This window comes from Dasypus novemcinctus, chromosome 3, assembly GCF_030445035.2.
Source record: "Dasypus novemcinctus isolate mDasNov1 chromosome 3, mDasNov1.1.hap2, whole genome shotgun sequence".
Classification (NCBI taxonomy): domain Eukaryota; kingdom Metazoa; phylum Chordata; class Mammalia; order Cingulata; family Dasypodidae; genus Dasypus; species Dasypus novemcinctus.
In genome coordinates this window covers 44,866,682-44,885,250 of record NC_080675.1, presented here as the reverse complement: position 1 = coordinate 44,885,250, position 18,569 = coordinate 44,866,682, and the positions used below count along the sequence as shown (strand labels likewise).

Genomic DNA, 18,569 nt, shown 5'->3' with positions numbered 1-18,569 from the left:
ACTAAAGACTTGAAGACAAGCGCCTGAAAGTCTCCAGAATTCTCCCTCTCTCTCATTGTGCAGCTTCTCCTCTATGGTAATCTGCCGTTCAAATTCTAGCTGCCTTAGTTGTTGTGAATTCTCAACTCAGTCCCTTAACTCAGGAAAGTCAGCGGGCTTTCTTTCCTGTGCTGTAGCCTGGAAACTAGCCAGGAGGTAGTCAGCTGGGGTGATTCTTAGGCTCGTGTAGTTGGTCTCCCTTCTCTCAGAGGTTACTGTTCTGTGCTGCGTGTTGTCCAATATATGAAAACTTGATTATATATTTTGCCCCGTTTTTGGTTTTTAAAGTAGAAGGATAAACCAGGCAGGCCCTTTTACTTCATCATAGTCAGAAGTGAAAGTGGCCGTTTTGAGTTTTAATGTGGAAGGGAGAGATATACGAAACCAATTTTGGTTCAGAAAAATATGCCAGAGCATGACCATGCATGGATCAGTCATTTAGCCTTTTCTTAGCTTTCCTTCCCTCACCTATAAAAATCTGTATGATTGCAGTGTGTTGAATTATGCACCCCAAGAAAATAAATAACATATTTTTAATCTTAATCCATTCCTGAGAGTGTGAATTTATTGCAGGTAGGACCTCTTGAAGATGATATTTTTAGTAAAGGTGTGGTCTAACTAAATGAGGCTGGATCTTAATCCCACTACTGGAGGCTTTATGAAGAGAAAGCCAGGAGGAGGAGCAGAAGCTGGAAGTAAATGGAACCAGGAAGAGAAAGAGAATATACTGCCATGTGCATTGACACAGGATGGAAAAGTCAAAGGGCTCAAGGATCACCAGCAGCCAACCCCAGAATGCCACAGCCTTCAGGGAGAAAGCATCACTTTGCTGACACCTTGATTTTGGACTTCTGGCATCAAAACCCTGAGTCAATAAATTCCTGTTGTTTAAGCCAACTCAGTTTATAGTAATTGTTTTAATAGCTGGGAAACTAAGATAATGATAAGAAGCTCTTCTCTGGTTTTAAATTCTGTGAGTTTATAATTAAGCAGCGGTGTATCTTTATAGAGAGATTTAATATATAGACCCCAAAGTGATGGTATAATGCCATGGTATTATGCCATGATACAGTAAATTTAGAAAAGAAAACTTGTGTTTAATAGATGAAGAAGGAGTCTTCAGTTACAAACTTTAGGAGGGTCAAGAGAATTCTCATTAGCACACAGATGAAAAATGATCAAACAATTTGAAGGGGGAGAAATGTGTTAGAAATATTTTCAGTTTGATTATTGTTTACAGGACCTAGGCATAGTATTATATCTAATAAGTGCTCTGTCGAATATCTCAGTGGTGCTTGAAGCCATTTAAGAAAGGAAACTAATTGAAAAAGCTACACTATAGCAAAAGTTGGAAACAAACTAAATATCCATTAATATGAGATTTGTTAAATAAACTGTGATACATCCATATAATGCAATGTCATACAGCTGTCAAAAACACTGAAGTAGAGCAGCATACATGACTAGGAAATGCTCTCAAAGAGAAATTGTTAAATGAAAAAAAATCAACATCTCTCTCTCTCTACATATATGTTACAATTTTATTTACATGCTCAGTTCACAATGGAGAGGATTAAAAAAGGAAATGAAATAGCAATATAATTTGTTTTAGGCCAATATATAAGTACATGCTTCTCACTGCACTAGAAGAATATACAAACTGGTAACACAGGTGCCTCAAGTCAGGAGGGCTGGGATTAGGGAGACTCACTTTTCACTTTATACCTTTTTATATATTCTTTGAATTGTTTTTTTTTATCATGTGCATGTGTTATCTAGTTTTTAAAAAATGCTACTGTGTATATATGTGTGTGTATTTTTTTTTCCAACAAAATAATTGAAGTTCTCTAAAAGGGTTAGACTTCCACAAAGCAGGCTGGGAAAATGTCCTGACTTCTAGATCATGTGTTTAAAGTTTCAGACCATATCCAACCCACTCTTTCTGCTATTACCCCAGGAAAGTAGAGTATACCTCTGTGGCTATGATTAATTTACTGTTTCTTCTAGGGTATTTTATTTTATAAAAAGAATTGGGGAAGAGAACTTGGCCCAATGCGTAGTGCGTCCGCCTACCACATGGGAGGTCCGTGATTCAAACCCCGGGCCTCCTTGACCTGTGTGGAGCTGGCCCATGCACAGTGCTGATGTGTGCAAGGAGTGCCCTGCCATGCAGGGGTGCCCCCCGCGTAGGGGAGCCCCATACTCAAAGAGTGCATCCCATATGGAAAGCCGCCCAGTGCAAAAGAAAGTGCAGTCTGTCCAGGAATGGCGCCACACACATGGAGAGCTGATGCAGCAAGATGACGCAACAAAAGGAAACACAGATTCTGGTGCCGCTGACAACAGAAGCAGACGAAAAGAAGAACACGTAGCAAATGGACACAGAGAACAGACAACTGGGGCGGCAGGGGGGATGGGGGGGTAAGGGGAGAGAAATAAATAAAATAAATCTTTTAAAAAGTAAATAAAAAATTAAAAAGAATTGTCATGCTAGATACCTAGATGACTGGCATCTGGAACATAATGCTTGGACCCATTATTGGATAGGGGTGTTATGAGAGAAAGAACAAAGCCATTTGTTTCTAATGACCCTATATACATTTTATGGTATTTAATTAACCTTTATATTCTAACTTACTCATCTTTCTGTTTTCCAGAATAGCTACCAAGAAAGCACAGAGTGTGGGAGCTGGGCAGTGAGACTGTGTAATTCAAAAGGTGCTAACTTTTTGCTGGTTTCTAATGCTATAGGCAATAGACAGATGTGTTTGGAAGAAATAATACTCCTCACTTGTGGACCCTATCTTTTTTGTTTTAGGGAGATAGTTGGTCTTCTAAAAAGCTGTCTTAAAAGAATGGTTTATAGATATAACTTGTATTCCTACAAGTGTCTGATGAACCTCAAATAAAACCCAGCCAAGTATTCCCTGGAAGACATGGGAAGGTATTTGGAAACATATGTGCAAGTCCAAAATTGTAAAATCCATGGCACATTATGCAAGTCAGAAAAGGTGCTGATGTTTGCTACTATATATGTCCAATTCTGTTATCTGCTTTAAAATTTCTGGCACTATTGCTAGTTTTTAATTTCCTAAAATGCAAATGTAGCAAGCAAATAGTGCATGAATGATGCTCAAAAATCCATCCAGCCAACAAGACAATATGAAGAATAAGATCTGGTTCTTGACTTCAAAAAGCTTATTTTGTCATATAGAAGATATTATTGTGCAGAAATCTCCATAACACATGAATAACAAGAAGGAAAATATTGCTGGTGAGGGGGGAAAGTTATTTAAAATGGCAGTGTTTTTGGAGGATTATGCATTGGCAGAAAGTCAAAATTTAACAAAGGGAGGTAGCTACTTGGAGGATTATGCATTGGCAGGAAGAGTCAAAATTTAACAAAAGGGAGGTAGCTTCTTGGGTTGCCAGATTTACCAAATCAAAGTGCAAAGTGCTCAGTTAAATCTGACTTTCAGAGAAACAGCAAATTCTTTTTTCAAGGTTGTCCCATGGTAGTATATGGGACTCAGGGGCACTCCATCTTATATATAGTGAGACCATCTGAAATATGTCGCCTCCAGGATCACCAAGGTAGGGGAAGAGAAAGCTGGAAGTTCTCACAGGGGCACTTACGAGGGGCTTAAAAATGACTTACATCACTTCTGTCCACATCCTATTGGCCAGAACATGACTCCAACCTGGCTATTAAGGAAGCTGGTAAATGCAAAGGGGCACAATGCCATAGCACATAACTTTAATGCTTCTCTGTGTCTAGAAGCATAGGAAGATGGTTCTAGCTACTAAAGAACAGAGGAGGGATATTTGGGGAAAATTGGATATATTTTATTCAATTTTGATTTGCCTATAATAAAGAATAACATACTTTCTCTTGTATATAGCACTGTGGAGTTTTAGTGAGCCTTCATGTCCAGTAATTTGTTTATTCTAGAATTGTGTAAGTGGAAAATCATGAGTCATATGCACAGGAGTGACCTCCAGACAACAACATGGTCCAGGCTACTCTGTCAGAGCATGATTCCTCAAGTCTAAAATCATTTTAAAAAAAATAAACACCTGTTTTCATTTTCTATGCTGCTCAAGCAAATACCATGGAATGGGTTGGATTAAATAATGGGAATTTATTTGTTCATGATTTGAGGCTGGGAAAAAGTCCAAATCAAGGTGTCATCAAAGTGATGCTTTCTCCCCAAAGACTGTGGCACTCTGGGGCTGGCTGCTGGAGATCCTTGGTTCTCACCTTGCTACATGTTTGTGTCTTCTGGTCTCTCCCTTCTTTTCTGGGTTCCATTGATGTTCAGCTTCTTGCTTCCTGTGGCTTTCTGTTTCTCTCTCTGAAGTCCATTCCATTTATAAGGACTACATTTATACTATTAAGACCCATCCTGATTGAATTGGGCCATACCTTAAAATGATGTAACCTTATCAAAAGGTCCTACTCAAAATGGGTTCACACCCTCAGGAATGGATTAGATTTAAGAACATGTTTTTCTGGCATACATATAGCTTCAAACCACCACATCACCCAAGTTCCTTCTATCTGTAAAATTGTGTCTTACCTCATCTGCCTCTGACTCCAGGAGTATAGAGTCTGTGTGATGGATATACAATTTATCTCAGGTTCTTTGGTGAGCAAAGTGGTAAGTGGAGGTTGGGAGACAATGAAAGAAGGATAAAAACCCTCCTACCACAAAATCCAAATGATTTGGCACAATAAATCAGACCTTCATTTAGCCTCTCTGTTAGTAAATTAAGGTCATTGAGGACAAAGATAGTCTTTGAATATGCAAGAGTAGTATAGCTCTGGGCTCAGACAATCAAAATAAACCCCTGAACAAGCAGACTTTTGCCATATTGGTGAACATCAGTGCTGATATATAGCCAAGGTCACTTAAATACAAAGACTTGAGGAATCATAACCACAAGGCAAAGATTAAATAAATACTTAGACTCATTTTTATGGTGTCCATATGTCTTAGACTTTTCAGGAGAATCCAGATTTTAAATATTAGGCTTAGTTATTGGATTATTCCCCTTTTGGTGAAAAAAAAATATGGCCACTACAATCATATCTATCTGGGAGAGTCTTATAAATGCTTTCTTTATAATTTATGGAGAAGACTGAATCAAGAACATTTTGTCTTAGAAGCACATAGAACATTAAAAATGAAAGACCCTCATAGATTATTTTAAACATTAAGGATATGCCTTTAAAAGGAAAAAACAGTTAACCTCATTTCTTTTATTATTTGAGAATGTGAACACATGTGTGCATAAAGTTTCCTAAGATACTTTAAAAATACCTATTAAAAGCTATTGGATATCATTTGCAGGATCTGACAAAATGTAAAGACAAAACCTCTTTTATCTAGTCAAATTCCTTTCTGTTGTAATGAAACCCACTTTCTTCATTTACTCATTCACTCATCCATTCATTCAATAACTACTTATTGAGTATCTCCTTTAGGCCAGGCACTATTCTAGACACTGGTGATACAATGGGGAACCGATCTACTTTAATGATTCTTTTTTAGAGTACTTTGCTTTTTGTAAGTGAAATAGCCTGAAAGAATAAATGGAGCACTGGGTTTGGGATCAGAAGACCTGAACTCTAAATGCAATTATCTCAACTATGAACTGTATTAATGGTATCAAATAATCCATACCCCAAATCTCATTTATCTTTAGTCACCTTTGTCCCCAGTCAGTTGTCAAGTCCCTCATACTTTTAACTGCTATCCATTTCATCTTCTGGTTATTCCTTGTTTGTCTCCTGCTATCCATGTCATCTCCTTTCGGTTATTTCTTGTTTAAATTATTAGAGCCAGAGCCATGCTATGTATGGTTGTGTAGGTTGTCTACCACATGTCGTAGAGACATTAGTGCCCATGAAATAGACTGTGCCCCTCTATGTTTCCCCAATTCCTTTATTCTCAAGTCAGAGCTATATGACTTCTATTGCCACTGTTTATATATTAGACATTCACTAACTCTGTTTCATCAGATAGCACTAGATTTTTTTTTAAGGTTTATATTTTATTTATTTCTCCCCTCCCACCCCTGTTGTCTGCTCTCTGTGTCCATTCGCTGTGTATTTTTCTGTGTCCACTTGCATTCTTGTCAGCAGCACCAGGAATGTGTGTCTCTTTTTTTGTTGCATCATATTGCTGCATCAGCTCTCCATGTGCATGGCACCACTCCTGGGCAGTCTGTGCTTTTCACATGTGGGGTGGCTCTCCTTGCAGGGCGCACTCCTTGCACATGGGGCTTTCCTACACGGGGTCACCCTGCGTGTCAGGGCATTCCTTGTGTGCATCAGCATTGTGCATGGGCCAGCTCACCACACAGGTCAGGAGGCCCTTGGTTTGAACCCTGGACCTCTCATATGGTAGACAGACACTCTATCAGTTGAGCCAAATCTGCTTCCCAAACATTACCTTTTAAATAAAACTTGTCTGGAGATAATTTTTAAAATGGTTGTGTTTCCTATGTGAAGACAGTTTTGTTCCATTGTCATAGGACTTTCAGTTTTTTGCTCTTTATATAAGAAACCATGATGGTTACATTCACAAAACTCATTATTTGTCCTGTGCTCGCTCACCTTGTGACCAAACCAATGCAATGGGAAGTGAGTCTCCCCAGTAGATGAGAAGCTAGATTGCTCATGTGGAAACTGAACTCCAACACAGCCTACCTGACCTCAAAAGCAAAACCAAGATTAAGGTTTTTGGAAACAACACGTTGGAGAATTTGCAAAGGCCAATATGAAGGCTGAGATTGCATTGAATTGTTAAGTACTGAAAATAGAGGGAGAGGGAGGTAAGATCTATCTTGCAGAAAGTGAAGGGTAAAGCAAGGGAGAGGTTGGTAAGATCTACATTGCAGAAATTGAAGGAGAAAGCAAGCAGGGGACCAGAGATGTCAATCCCTGTGTCTGTCTATTTCTTGCCTCTCTGAAGGGACTGCCATACTCATGCCCACAGTCCTGCTGAAGGGGCAGCCACCACTCCCGTGCACAGCAGTTCTCAAGAACAACGATCTCAAGAGCAGAAGACCTATGATTTGGCTTGATAGAGAGATATGTAGGCCCAACAAGATTTCCCTCTGTTGAGAATGTGAACCAGGAAACTATGAAAATTTGCAAGTTAAGATTGTGGCTTATCACTAATGCAAGGTGGGATATGGGAACTGTATTTTATGCATGATTAATGCCCCTATACTCACTGAGCTGTCTAAGACTGAGCCAAGATGTTGAGCTGTTTTGGAGCAGCCGAAGTTGTGTGTTAGTAAATTGCATTCCCATTTTACAGATATGAAACAAATGAGACAGGGAGATATTTAAAATGGCGCTCAAGGTCTCACACCTATGAAGTTGCAGAGCCAGGACTCAAATATAGGCAGAATCTGCATTCCAAACCACTACTTTACATTGCCTTGTTCCCATGGAAACTGAGGAAGATCCTGCACTAACTAGAGATTTTAAGTTTCTCCATCTCCTTGGCAGTTACATTGAACTTAAAATTAATTGACTTATTCAATAAACAGATAGGCAAGTCTCTGCTCTCAGGGGGACCTTCTGGTGTTTCAGAATCTTGTCAGTTTGGTTAAAGTTAGTCTTTCCTCTTGGCATATAATCATCATGTGGGTGATACAGTTTTTGCTCCTGTATAACTGAACACTGGAACTTTGGCAGCCTTAACAAGTCTCATTCTTGTTGGTATTTATAATATTTCACCTACCCCTTCCTTTCCAGTCTATATCTTTATTTTTAATTTTTAAATAGTAGCATTTTATGGCCTCCGTTACATTTCTTTCAATGTACTTTCTGGTTTTGTTTCCCTCTGTAGAGCATTAACAATCCAACTGAATATAATTTTCAAGCTTCTATGGCATTGTATCAATGAGAATTAGGTTCAGTGGCAAATAAAAGGAAAACCCAGATGACAGTGGCTTAAATAAGACAGAATCTTATTTATTTTTCACATACAAGAGTTTTAGAGTTAAGCAGTCCAGGATTGGCAATGGTGGCTCCACAAAGTTGTCAGGGACCCAGCTCCTTCTAACTCAGCATTGTACCTCCCAGAGTAAGGCCATCCTCCTCATGATCCAGGACGGCTGCAAGGGCTCAGGCACAACATAATATCCCAGGTAATAGGATGGAGAGAAGAGAGAAGAAAGGTGTATCTCCTTCCTTTTAATTCCTTTTTTAAAGAGGAGAAGTTCCATACAATTCTGCTTAGATTTTGACAGCCAGAATTTAGTTACTTGGCCACACCTGCTACAAGAAAGATGAGAAATGTAAGATTTTAGCTGGGAGAATATAGGGAGATAATTTGAAGTCTTTATCACAGATACATTAACAGAGTTGGCATTTGATAAAAATTTACTTATTCACTTCTATAAACCTGATGATCATATTCTTAGTGGTATCACCCTGGTCATTAATGAAGATATTGAATCTAGATTTTTCCCTCTTCTTATTTTATTTACTTAATGATAACATAATACAGCATATATTAATTGCATGTAAAATAAACATCCTTGGCACTGCTTAAGCAAAATGAGGAATTATTGAAAGGATGATGGAGAAATTCTAGGAAGACACAATGAGCAGAAAGAAAGGACTGTCAGTGGTAGATCTGAGTTGGATATATACTCCATCATTATACTGAGAATTCCAGCATAACAAAGACACTTTATTTTCTCTGTTTCTCTCTCCATTGATTTTATTCTTTTCATGCAGAATGGGCTTCTTCATTTGGTCAAAAAATATGTCCAATGTTGCCTCTCAGATTTTATAGCTAGGTGAGTTTTGAGATGATCCCTCTTCTAAAGTCTGAAAATCACGGAAGAATGGTCTCATTGGCCCAGCTTAGCTCAGGTGTCTGCCTCTAGACCAATAATATAGCTTCTCTTGCTGCCAGTATATGATAGGGAGAGTGAGGAGCAGTTTCTATAAGAAAGGTGGGTGCTGGTCACACAACTGCACAGATTTTACTATAATCATGATTGATGGAAAAACACAGGTCAGTGTTCTGAATAAATGAATGAGAAAGGAGAACAGAATCTATCCTAATGCAGAAAAAAACGATTTAGCTCAGAATAAACATCACTTAACAGGGCTGCAATTTATAGAACATTTATTGTTTGGCAGGCATTGTACTAGGTACATTTTATATGTTGAATTATTTATTCCTCACAAACCTGTGAGCTAGAGATTGTTATCCCTCTTTACAGAAGGGAAAAAACAAAGCTCAGAGAGGTTAAGTAACTAGTCCAAAGTCATATAGCTAGTACGTGAACTAAATTGTTTTAACCTCAAAAATTTTGAGGTCATGGTACTGTACTACCTGATCATTTCTCGTCTTAGGTTAGAAACTATAGTTATTATGTTAGTTTTTTCCACTTCTACCATAAAAAAAAATTAGAACTTGATAAACCTAGTAATATCTCTGGGCTTTAATTGCTTCTATTTGTAAAAAAATTAGCTTGACTCAAATTACCTTTTCCTTTTATTAATACATGTAATACTTTGTGAACTCAAGAGCTACTATATTTGAAAACATTTGAATTCATTCAGTCAATATATCTGAGTGCTTCTTGAGCAAGGTCTGTGTTAGAAACTGTGATAAAATTAAAGATAAACAATATACAGTTTTCTGGTGACAGTGTTATAGAGGAATAAACAAACAAAATGATTATCTTACAGAAGTAAAAGTCCAGCATGCAGCAGCTTTCAGGAGTGATATGATCATCAGCTCAATGATATCTTCAAGGGTTTTTCCATCTCTCTGTTTGCAAACTTCAATGTGTTGACTTTATTCTAAGCTTTGTTCCTGTTGTGGTTGCAAGATTGCTGCCAGTGGCAATTTGAGTTTCAGGCTCACTTGTTCACACCTGGTAGGAAAGAATCCTCTCCCCCAAACATGGAATAAAATCCTTTTCTTCAGTTTGATTGGATCAGTTTACTGCAGGACTATGATGGTTTTCAGGTATATTAATTAGAGTAGTCTAGGACCTAGCAAAACCTAGATTCTAGGTCATACTATAGTAAAAAATAATCCCAATCTCAATGGAAATACAAAGGTGTATTTCTTACTCAAGATATAGATCCACCTTGTCTTGATGGGGGAGGGTGAAGGATGCTCCACATTGTCCTTCCTGGGGGACCTCATCTGACAGGGGCTTTACTATCTACAACAATACTGGTCTTGAGGCAGTGGAAGAGTGAACACTGTAGGGGCACCTGCAAATGGTGGTGGTTGTGGTGGTGTTGGGGTGGCAGGAGTGTGTGTAGCAAAGTATAATGCTTTTACATGCCTAGAAAGAGAAAGTAAGGATTACAAGTCTCTACCATACCCTGGGATGTCATTTACTGATTGGCTCAGGCTAATTGGGATGTTCTTCTGTAGTGGGAGGTTGGAAACAAACAAACAAAAACAAAAATAAAGATGAGGAACTCTATTAGTAAGGAAGGAACAGGAGAATATATTGAATAAGAATCAATAGTGTAAACTATAAAATGATTTAACTCAATGGAGAAGGTAGAGACTTCTGTAATGAGGGAAATTACAGGCAAGGATAGTTTGACTAGTTTATCAGCCTTCAAATCACTTCATTTCTCTTCTGATTGGAGAGATTGACTCTGGCTCTTAATGAGGGAATATAGATAGAGTTTCTATTTAAAGAGTTGGCTCAAAAGCGACTTAAAACAATGATTGGATTTGAGAATATAGGTTATTTTTCCATATTTCATTTTGTACTTACTCTCAATGGCAAGTCAAGCTGGCTAAATTTATAGTTTGGAACTGGCAAACAACTAAAACTTACCTAGTCCAACCCCTTTATTTCACAGATTGAGGGCCCAAAGAGTAAAATCAAGGTCATGCCTTCCTGTCTGTAGTTCCACTAGTAGTTGTGCTGTCCTTTGGAAGATTTCCTACAAAATGGAATCCTCTAAGTGAACTGTAGCTAGACCAACAATTAACAAACTATAAGAAAAATTACAAATTAATGTTATGAGTGTTGACATTTAGCGGGAACCCTCTGATGCAGACTGAAAATTTTCTAAACTATTTTGTAAGTAGCTGCTGCTGAGACCCCTGAATGTCTCCTCAATCCCTTTCTGGGATCCCACAACTCTCCCCGCTATAAATAGTAGCACCCACCTCAAAGGTTTGATTTCAGAATTAAATAATGGAGCTCATTTAGCAGGGGGAATGGCATTTAGCAGTATTATACCTTGGCTATTATGTTTACTATATTCACTAATAAAATTGTAGTAAATTTCAAATTAGTTCATACATGAATGTTCACAACTTTGGAAATGTGAAAACATTCAAGTTCATTAACTTTGATCTAGCTAATCTTTCAATAAAACGGCCATTCATTTACTCTTTCATTTTGATCTTTTCCATTGCCTAAGGGTTGACTACACCTTGCTCCACCCCCAACTTCCCGCAGCTCTGGTTGATGACTGAACAATTCGACTCAGGCTGTGCAAAAGAAAATAATACAGTGACAAGCTCCCATTAGTTCTTAGTATAAGAGATCATGGAGAATATTCTGTATGATCTTTTGTTGAGAAGAATTTGTAAATTTTGGGAGAGGCAAAGATAGGCCTGAAGCCTAGTTTGGTGAGGGAGGGAAGGGTGTGAGAGAAGGTGGAGCAGTTCTACTTGCTCAACAAATATCAGAAATTGGGGTTGATGGGTGGTGAGAGGCAGAGGTAGGGGGATGAAAGGAGAAGAGACGAGATTAGCAAAATGGAAGGATGGAAATTGTGAAGAAAACATCCTTTTGACAGAGATGTTTTCTGGTGGCCAGAGATGTTTAGAACCTTTTAGGGATGCTTTCTTAGGAATTTTACCTGGCAAAAGAAAAGCAGATTCTTAGGAATTTTCCTTTCTGAAGAGAGTAAATGTGGCTTTTAAAAGTTGGGACTGTTGTCTGTACTGAGAAGAGGCAGGCTAAGCACTCCTGCTATAAGTGAATTTTCTGGAAATTAATTAGTGGCCTGGAACTTAATGTGTAAAGACTTGTTCTCAAATGTTAGTTGTTTAACTGGTACTTCCAGTTCCGCAGTGGCAGCTAAATCCTGGGCTTGTCCTGGAAAGGGCTTTGATAACTGTTCTGTCACAGGTTAGGAAGCACAATGACACAATAGTACAGAGATAGGAATAGCTGAAGAACGAGTTTCTCAGTTTATTCAAGAACACCAAAGTTATTTGATATTTTATTGTATATTATATTGTCCTCTAAAAATGCTCTAAATCCTGAACAAACATCCCTAGGGCAGGGTTTTTCTTTTTCTCTTTATTTTTAAAAAAAAGCTCATTCTTTTTAATCCAAACAGAAAATAAATAAGTATACAAATTTGTTAAAGAGAAGTGGTAAATATGGAATGTATTAGAATATCAGTACATCAAGTTGTAATTTGGTAGTTGGTGACTCTTAGTTAATTCTGCAAAATATAAATAAAAACCAAAACAAAACAGAACAAAAAAAATCCAGTTGTACAGAAACAAGAAAATAAAATGTCCCTATCTGAACCCGTTTGGTGAAAGTGATTTCATATTTAGCTTATTGATTTTCACTTCTCCCTGTGCAACTAATACATGTAATCATTAATGGTGGTTTCGTGAGCTGAAATCAATTTCTCTTAGGATAGTTCAACATCATAACCCAAATATTAAAAGGTTATTCAAGATTCACAGAGATAAACCAGTGCCTAAGAAACAGATAATTCTCCCATGTGCATAATGATTTTATAATATATTTTTAAAGCATAAAATCACTTTCAAAGACAGTGATAACATTGCATACTCAGTGCATTACTTCTTGCAGTGCATTCCTATAGCTCATCTGGAGCTTAACACCACATCACCACCACACTTCTAGTAAGAGGGCTACTAACATACACAAATCAGTTATCCAATTCTTTTAAAAATCTCAAAGTCTCAAAACCTTGAGACTGACATGTAAAAAACTTTTTTTTAGTATCTCTAACAATGGGAAAATTAGATATGATATGTAGTAACCTCCCTTGTAAGCAAGACTGCACATAGACTTGTTACATTACACAAAAACCCTTAAGATAACCCAATTCTGCAGATTGCGAGAGGCACATTGATTATTTAGCCAAAGAAAATCTGAATCGCTTTCTAGAGTCAAATGTATTCCAAGACTCCAAGACATAAGGAATGAGTGTAACTGTAGCAGCTGAAGAAATTTGCACTGTGTAATAAATGCCATTATGCAATGATGTTATACATTTTAATAATACATTATGATTTTTTCCCCTCCAGTAGCATGGGGCACAAGAAAATGAAACCCAAGAGTATCTTGTAAGAACAGGAGATGATCCCAGTTTTAAATAGGGTTTTTCATTGAAGGAAAATAAAGAGGCACAAAAGTCAGAGCAGCTGACTTTCAAATGCTTTACATCCCAGGAAGAATCTGGTTACACTCATTTAAGCCCGATTTAATTTAGGCAGATTTTTAACCACAAGAATAAAGACATTCTTAACACATATTAATAATTAAAGCAACATATACACAATTGGCAATATCCTATATAATATTAATGTTTTAACAACTTGTTCTGGATTATTCTATTTTTGTTCATTGTTGCTTTCTTTAAAAAAAAAACATGATCTCAACTTTATTTTACAATATACTTTGAATTCCTAAGTATATTTTAAAATTATTTCATTGAAGCAGGTACAGTTCTCTGGATTCTAAGAGCCAAATTCAAATGTATTTTCTGTTATCTCTTTGAATTCATAATTACCTCTGCCATTTATATGCAGGTAGTACTTTCATCAATGACTATAAATGTAGCCTTCTATGTCCACACTAACTGCACTTGAGCATTTGTCCAAAATGGCAAACTGGGGTTTGTGATAAAATAATCTTGCTATTGCCAAGGATGTGACCCAGCTGGACATGGTCTAAGTATTCCTTCAGTATCTTTCAGCAAAATGACTGAAGATGAAACTCAGCTTAAAATAAAGCAAATTTCTCCATTTTCCTTTATAATTCTATTGCTAAACTTTTTTTTTCCCCCCTTAAAGTAGAGGGCAGTAGAGAATATCAGTATTGTAATTCTTACATTGTTGGAAGGGAAAATTGAAGGCCAAATATAAAAGTTGAGTGACAAGGAAGATGTAATAAAAAGTTCTGAACATGGGGATCTTAAATTACACAGGGTAAGATATAATGATTTTTAACCAACTAGAAATTGTTCTCTTCTTTAAAAATTCATTTAAAGTTATACTTGTTAAATAAAATATTCAATAAATGCTGTGTTTACACTGAAAAGTAAATATCTACCCCATCTCTGACTTCTAAGTTATCTAGAGCATGACTGATAAGACTTTGACTTTAAATTCATCTTTCTATGGCCTAAGCCTAAAATTTCTGTTAATTTCCAACAACCAAAGTGTGTGGCTCGTAGCAAAACTTTGTTTATAAGCTAAGTGAGATAACCTCTTTAACGGGGGATAGAATTTACACATTCAATAAAGGATCTTTCAAAAAGTGATTGAATTGTGTTCTATGAACTAAAACACAATTCTTGGCTCCAGCATTTTATCGTTCTTTTTGTTATCTTTGTTGTCACTTTACTTTGCCCTCAATTTTCTCTTCTTACAGGGAGAAAAATTATAATAATGACTATAAACTATTTCGTGAAGAGCTTTCTCCTTAAAGGGTTGACAATAAATACCAGAGTCACAAGGGCAAAGCCGCCTTCGAAGAACCTGAGTTGGTTGAGGACAGGGAATTTTGTCTTCTTTGACTCAGCAATCTCTTATTTTCATCTCTGTAACACAGTCCTGGCCTATGAGAGAGAGCTTCAGCGAAAACTGTGGATTATTATGAATGTTAACAGGCAGATAGCTATCTTGGCAGACCACTGCCTCTTGAATCTATCTTTCCTGTGATCCTTTTTATACTTAGCATCTAAAAGGCCGCCACTATTTGCTCTAGGATAAGTATCCAAGTATTTACCTAAAAATACTAAAGTCTAGAGTAATAATTTTTTCAGTCCTTACGACACCATTTCTCTTTTCCACAGTACTGCGCCTCAGGCTTGGGATATGGGTCCGGAGGCTACAGGGAAGAGTTCAGTACGGGAAGCTCATTTTCCGGCCCTCTGATTGGCCGGCTCGCACTCCACTCACGTGGCTCGCGGCTCTGATTGGTCACCGCGGCACCCTCTCGGTTCGCGAGTACTTTGTGTGTCCGAGCAGCGCGCTCAGGTCCTCCAGCTCAGCTTGCGATCTGGGCTGGCCTGAGATAGCTCTTCGGCCCACTACTCTGCGTCGCGGACGCCAGGAAATACCGAGTGAGAGCGGGTAGGAAGCATCCTAGGGAAAAACTCCCCTCTCCCCACCCACTGTTCTGTTTCCCGTTCTGAATAAACTTCCGCCTCGGAGGGCTGCCGCAGCGCCAGACTGGGGAGGCCGGGCACCTAACTCAGGCCCTCGCGGGGGTCTTCGAGCCGGCGTGGAAACACAGCTCTCACCGGATAAAATAGGACTTCGCTGAGTCGCATGTGGGATCGATGCCATTCCATGATAGCGCTGCCAGCGGCGGCCGAGCGGCCAGGCGTGGGCTGCAGGGGTTGAGCAGCAGCAGCAACTACCCCTAAAAAGTAGCAAGGAGCCTGCTTCAGATCTCCTGTATCAGTGCTCCTTAGGGCCAAGACTGAACTGACACGGGCCTCTCCGCTCCTCGGCGGCCCACAGAATGTAGCATTTCCTGGAGGTGGATTTCCCGGGAGTGGGCAGCTCCGCTCGCGAACCCCTCCAGCCTCTGGCCTTCTGGCGGTAGAGGGCGGCCTACGCTTTTGTACGAGCCTGTGCCCGCGCACGCAGCAGCCGCCCTGCTGGCACTCTCTTGGTCCCGCTGTGGCCGGCTGCTCTGCTGGACGGTGGATGCTGCAACTACGCTATCCCCGGGCGCAGCGATGAAGGGGGCGGGGAGAAGCCCCTGGCACATGCCCGGGTCTCCGTTGGTGGCAGGGGCCGGCGCATGCGCGTTCTCTCCCAGAAGCCTGGAACGCTGAGGGGCGCGCGCCCCCATTCGCGCGCGCACGCTTGCGCTAGCAGAGGCTTCCCCGCCTGCGCTCGATGTCAGAGCCGCTCCGGCGCGTGCGCGTGTTATCTCCGGTGGACCCGAGTAGCCCGGTTCCTCCCGCTCCAGGCCCCCGCCCCCCCGCCTTCCCCTCTCAGCCCCCGGCCCCCGGTCCCCTACCTCTCCTCGCGGAATGGGGTTGGCGCGGCTCGGAGTCGCGCGCCCTGGACCCGACTCGTGCTCGGCCTCGCGCTGTCAGCTCCTGCCCGGCTTGTGCCTTCTCGCGCTCTCCCTTAGTCAGTGGCGCCGAAGGCTCCGTTAAGCGGCGGCGTCGGTTCCTGTTTCCGTTTCTTCGTCTCCCTTCAGTCGGGAGTAGCATCTTCCACCCAGCCACCCCTCCCACTCCTCCAACGCGGGGCAGCTGCGGCTGGAGGCTGTTGGGGGCGGCGGCGGCGACCGGGGACAGCGGAGACCGCCTCTGCTCTCGCCTGGGTAAGGGGGCGTTCGGAAGCTGGGCCCTGCGCGCCTCGGGGTCTTGGGCTGGGCAAGCGCGGGACCTCGGCAGGCGCCCGTGCTGTGACTGGGGCTGTCTCTGCTCTTTTCCCCAGTCGACTCCGAGCCTTTTGCTGCAACTGCTGCAGTTTATCTCGCAGCTCCCGGAAAAGTGGGGAGGGAGCCCCACCGGGGCGCTCTGGAGGGTGCCTTTGCGCGGCCTGGGGGACGCGGGCAGGGGGTGAGGGGCGCCCGCCACCCCTGCCTGGGCGCGGAGCGGCGCCGTCGCGCCCACGGCGTAGCACATCCCTGCTTAGGGCTGGGGCCGAAACTGAGCAAAGCCAGAGAATGGGGGTGGAGGTGGGAGGTCTCCCCCTTCGGTCCGCTACACCCATCCACCTTTGGCCAGCCGCTGGGTCCCTTACGGACTTGGGGGAGGCGGAGGTCTGTGCGTTATGGGGTTTCCTTGAGGGGTTCTTGGGCTAGAGATGAGGGAGTGGACCCGCACAAAGATCCGCTCCCAGCAAGGGGCCAGTGCCAGGGTAGTTAACGGCATGAGTGCCGTTGTACCTCCTTTTGTTGTGACATGGTGAGCTGGCGGCTTTTGAATGTCTAAACTTATTTGAGAAGGTTAAATGAGTCCGTATTTATTAGTTAAGAGAAGGTTTGTCCTGCGAGAGTGAATGGGTTGTCGGGTGCAGCACCTGTTTTCTCACTGGAGAGTGCAACCTTCAGTCACACAGAACGTCAGAGATACTTACTGTATTTCATAAGTTAAGAGGCTGTGTCATCGGGTTTATTCCTGGTAAGCTTGTATCGTTTTGTCGTACTTAGCCTTTGAATGGAGGCCTTAGATAAAGGAGGGAGGAGTAGTGTTTTTCGTCTTGCGTTTGGATTAATTCACAGTTTACTTACGCTAACTCTAGAATTGTGGATCCAGGAAAGTCAGAATCTCCAATAAGATACCCCAAATCTCAAGGTTCTGGAGAACAGATTTCCACAGAAGTTTTTCAGAAGCTTAGAGTTAAACTCATCACAAGTAACTGACGTATTTGGCTTGGCTTTCTTAACTGTAGGCAGGTTTCATTGTAATTTTTGTCCCTCCGCCTTTTATTCCAGGGGTTAAGAGCATATTTATTTTCTTGATTAAATTTAAATTTCTTTTTTTTCAAATGTATAATTCTTTGAAAAGGTGGGTCATATAGAAAACTAAGTGCAGATAAATGATTATTTTAAGCACTACGGAGCTAGAATGAAATAATGGAATAATTTGTAGTTTCCCTTCTCTAAAACAACTTTAAAGCAGTCTAAAACCTATGCCAAAAAGTAATTCTAGGCTTGTGCAATCTACTATAAGATGTATATAAAGTCTTAATTATTTGATTTATAAGTACTGTGAGAGTAAGGATAAGGTGGGCATTCACACATCTGATGGTGATTTTACTGGTTTAGTATGTAAAAAATGTAAGGAGTTAGAAATGAATAGGTTGTAAGAAACGTTGAAGGGTGGCTTGGAGGCAGGATTTTCCTTTTACTGCTTTATAAATTGAGAAATCTACTTGAATTGAAGAGCTGAACAGCTGGAATGAAACTTGCATAGATTGCATAAACAGATGCAGTGAATTAACCAAGTGGTATAATGTGGTTTATTGGGTAGATATTCAAATTAATTTCTGTAAAATATAGCATTATATAGATTACATTTTTAGAGTATTCTTGAATTTAACTAAAATATCGCTTGAAGTTGTTTTCCTATGAATCAGTTGTATGGGATTGAAAAAACAAGCGTTCTGATTACATTCTGCAATGCTTTGTTATAAATTTTAACCAGTTGTTTTTATGAATATGTCTTTAAAGGTGGTGAATTTAAAAATTTGCTAGTGGCTTGGAAAACTTGTTTTTTTTTTTTAAATGCAGTTGTAGTAGTAGGATGGTCT

At 40.2% G+C, this 18,569-nt stretch overlaps 2 protein-coding genes across 8 annotated transcripts in view; one reads left to right on the top strand and one right to left on the bottom strand.

Annotated features, from left to right (window-relative positions):
* Window positions 1-12,240: 12,240 nt before the first annotated feature.
* Window positions 12,241-17,004, bottom strand: LOC131277917 (uncharacterized). Its single transcript, XM_058293268.2, has 2 exons — window positions 16,321-17,004; window positions 12,241-15,711 (listed from the first exon to the last, which is right to left on the bottom strand). The coding sequence occupies exons 1-2, from the start codon at window positions 16,937-16,939 to the stop codon at window positions 15,536-15,538; spliced, it is 795 nt and encodes a 264-aa protein (XP_058149251.1). The 5' UTR covers window positions 16,940-17,004; the 3' UTR covers window positions 12,241-15,535.
* FUT8 (fucosyltransferase 8) overlaps window positions 15,305-18,569 on the top strand; it is a 334,871-nt gene continuing 331,606 nt past the window's right edge. Inside the window, exon 1 of one of the 7 annotated variants that reach the window (XM_058293266.1) lies at window positions 15,305-15,419. The gene's annotated coding sequence lies outside the window, so the exon portion shown is untranslated. Of the gene's footprint in view, window positions 15,420-16,114; window positions 16,633-18,569 lie in introns of those variants that run through there. The other 6 variants (XM_071213869.1, XM_071213870.1, XM_058293264.1 and 3 more) reach the window with 6 other exon arrangements.

Bases quoted from the DNA above. Each gene is read 5' to 3' on its own strand.
- LOC131277917 (XM_058293268.2), bottom strand. From the start codon at position 16,939: ATGTGCTACGCCGTGGGCGCGACGGCGCCGCTCCGCGCCCAGGCAGGG. The intron at 15,712-16,320 runs GTAGGGGACCGG...GCTACTTTTTAG, and splicing joins ACCCCATTCCGCGAGGAGAG to GGGTAGTTGCTGCTGCTGCT.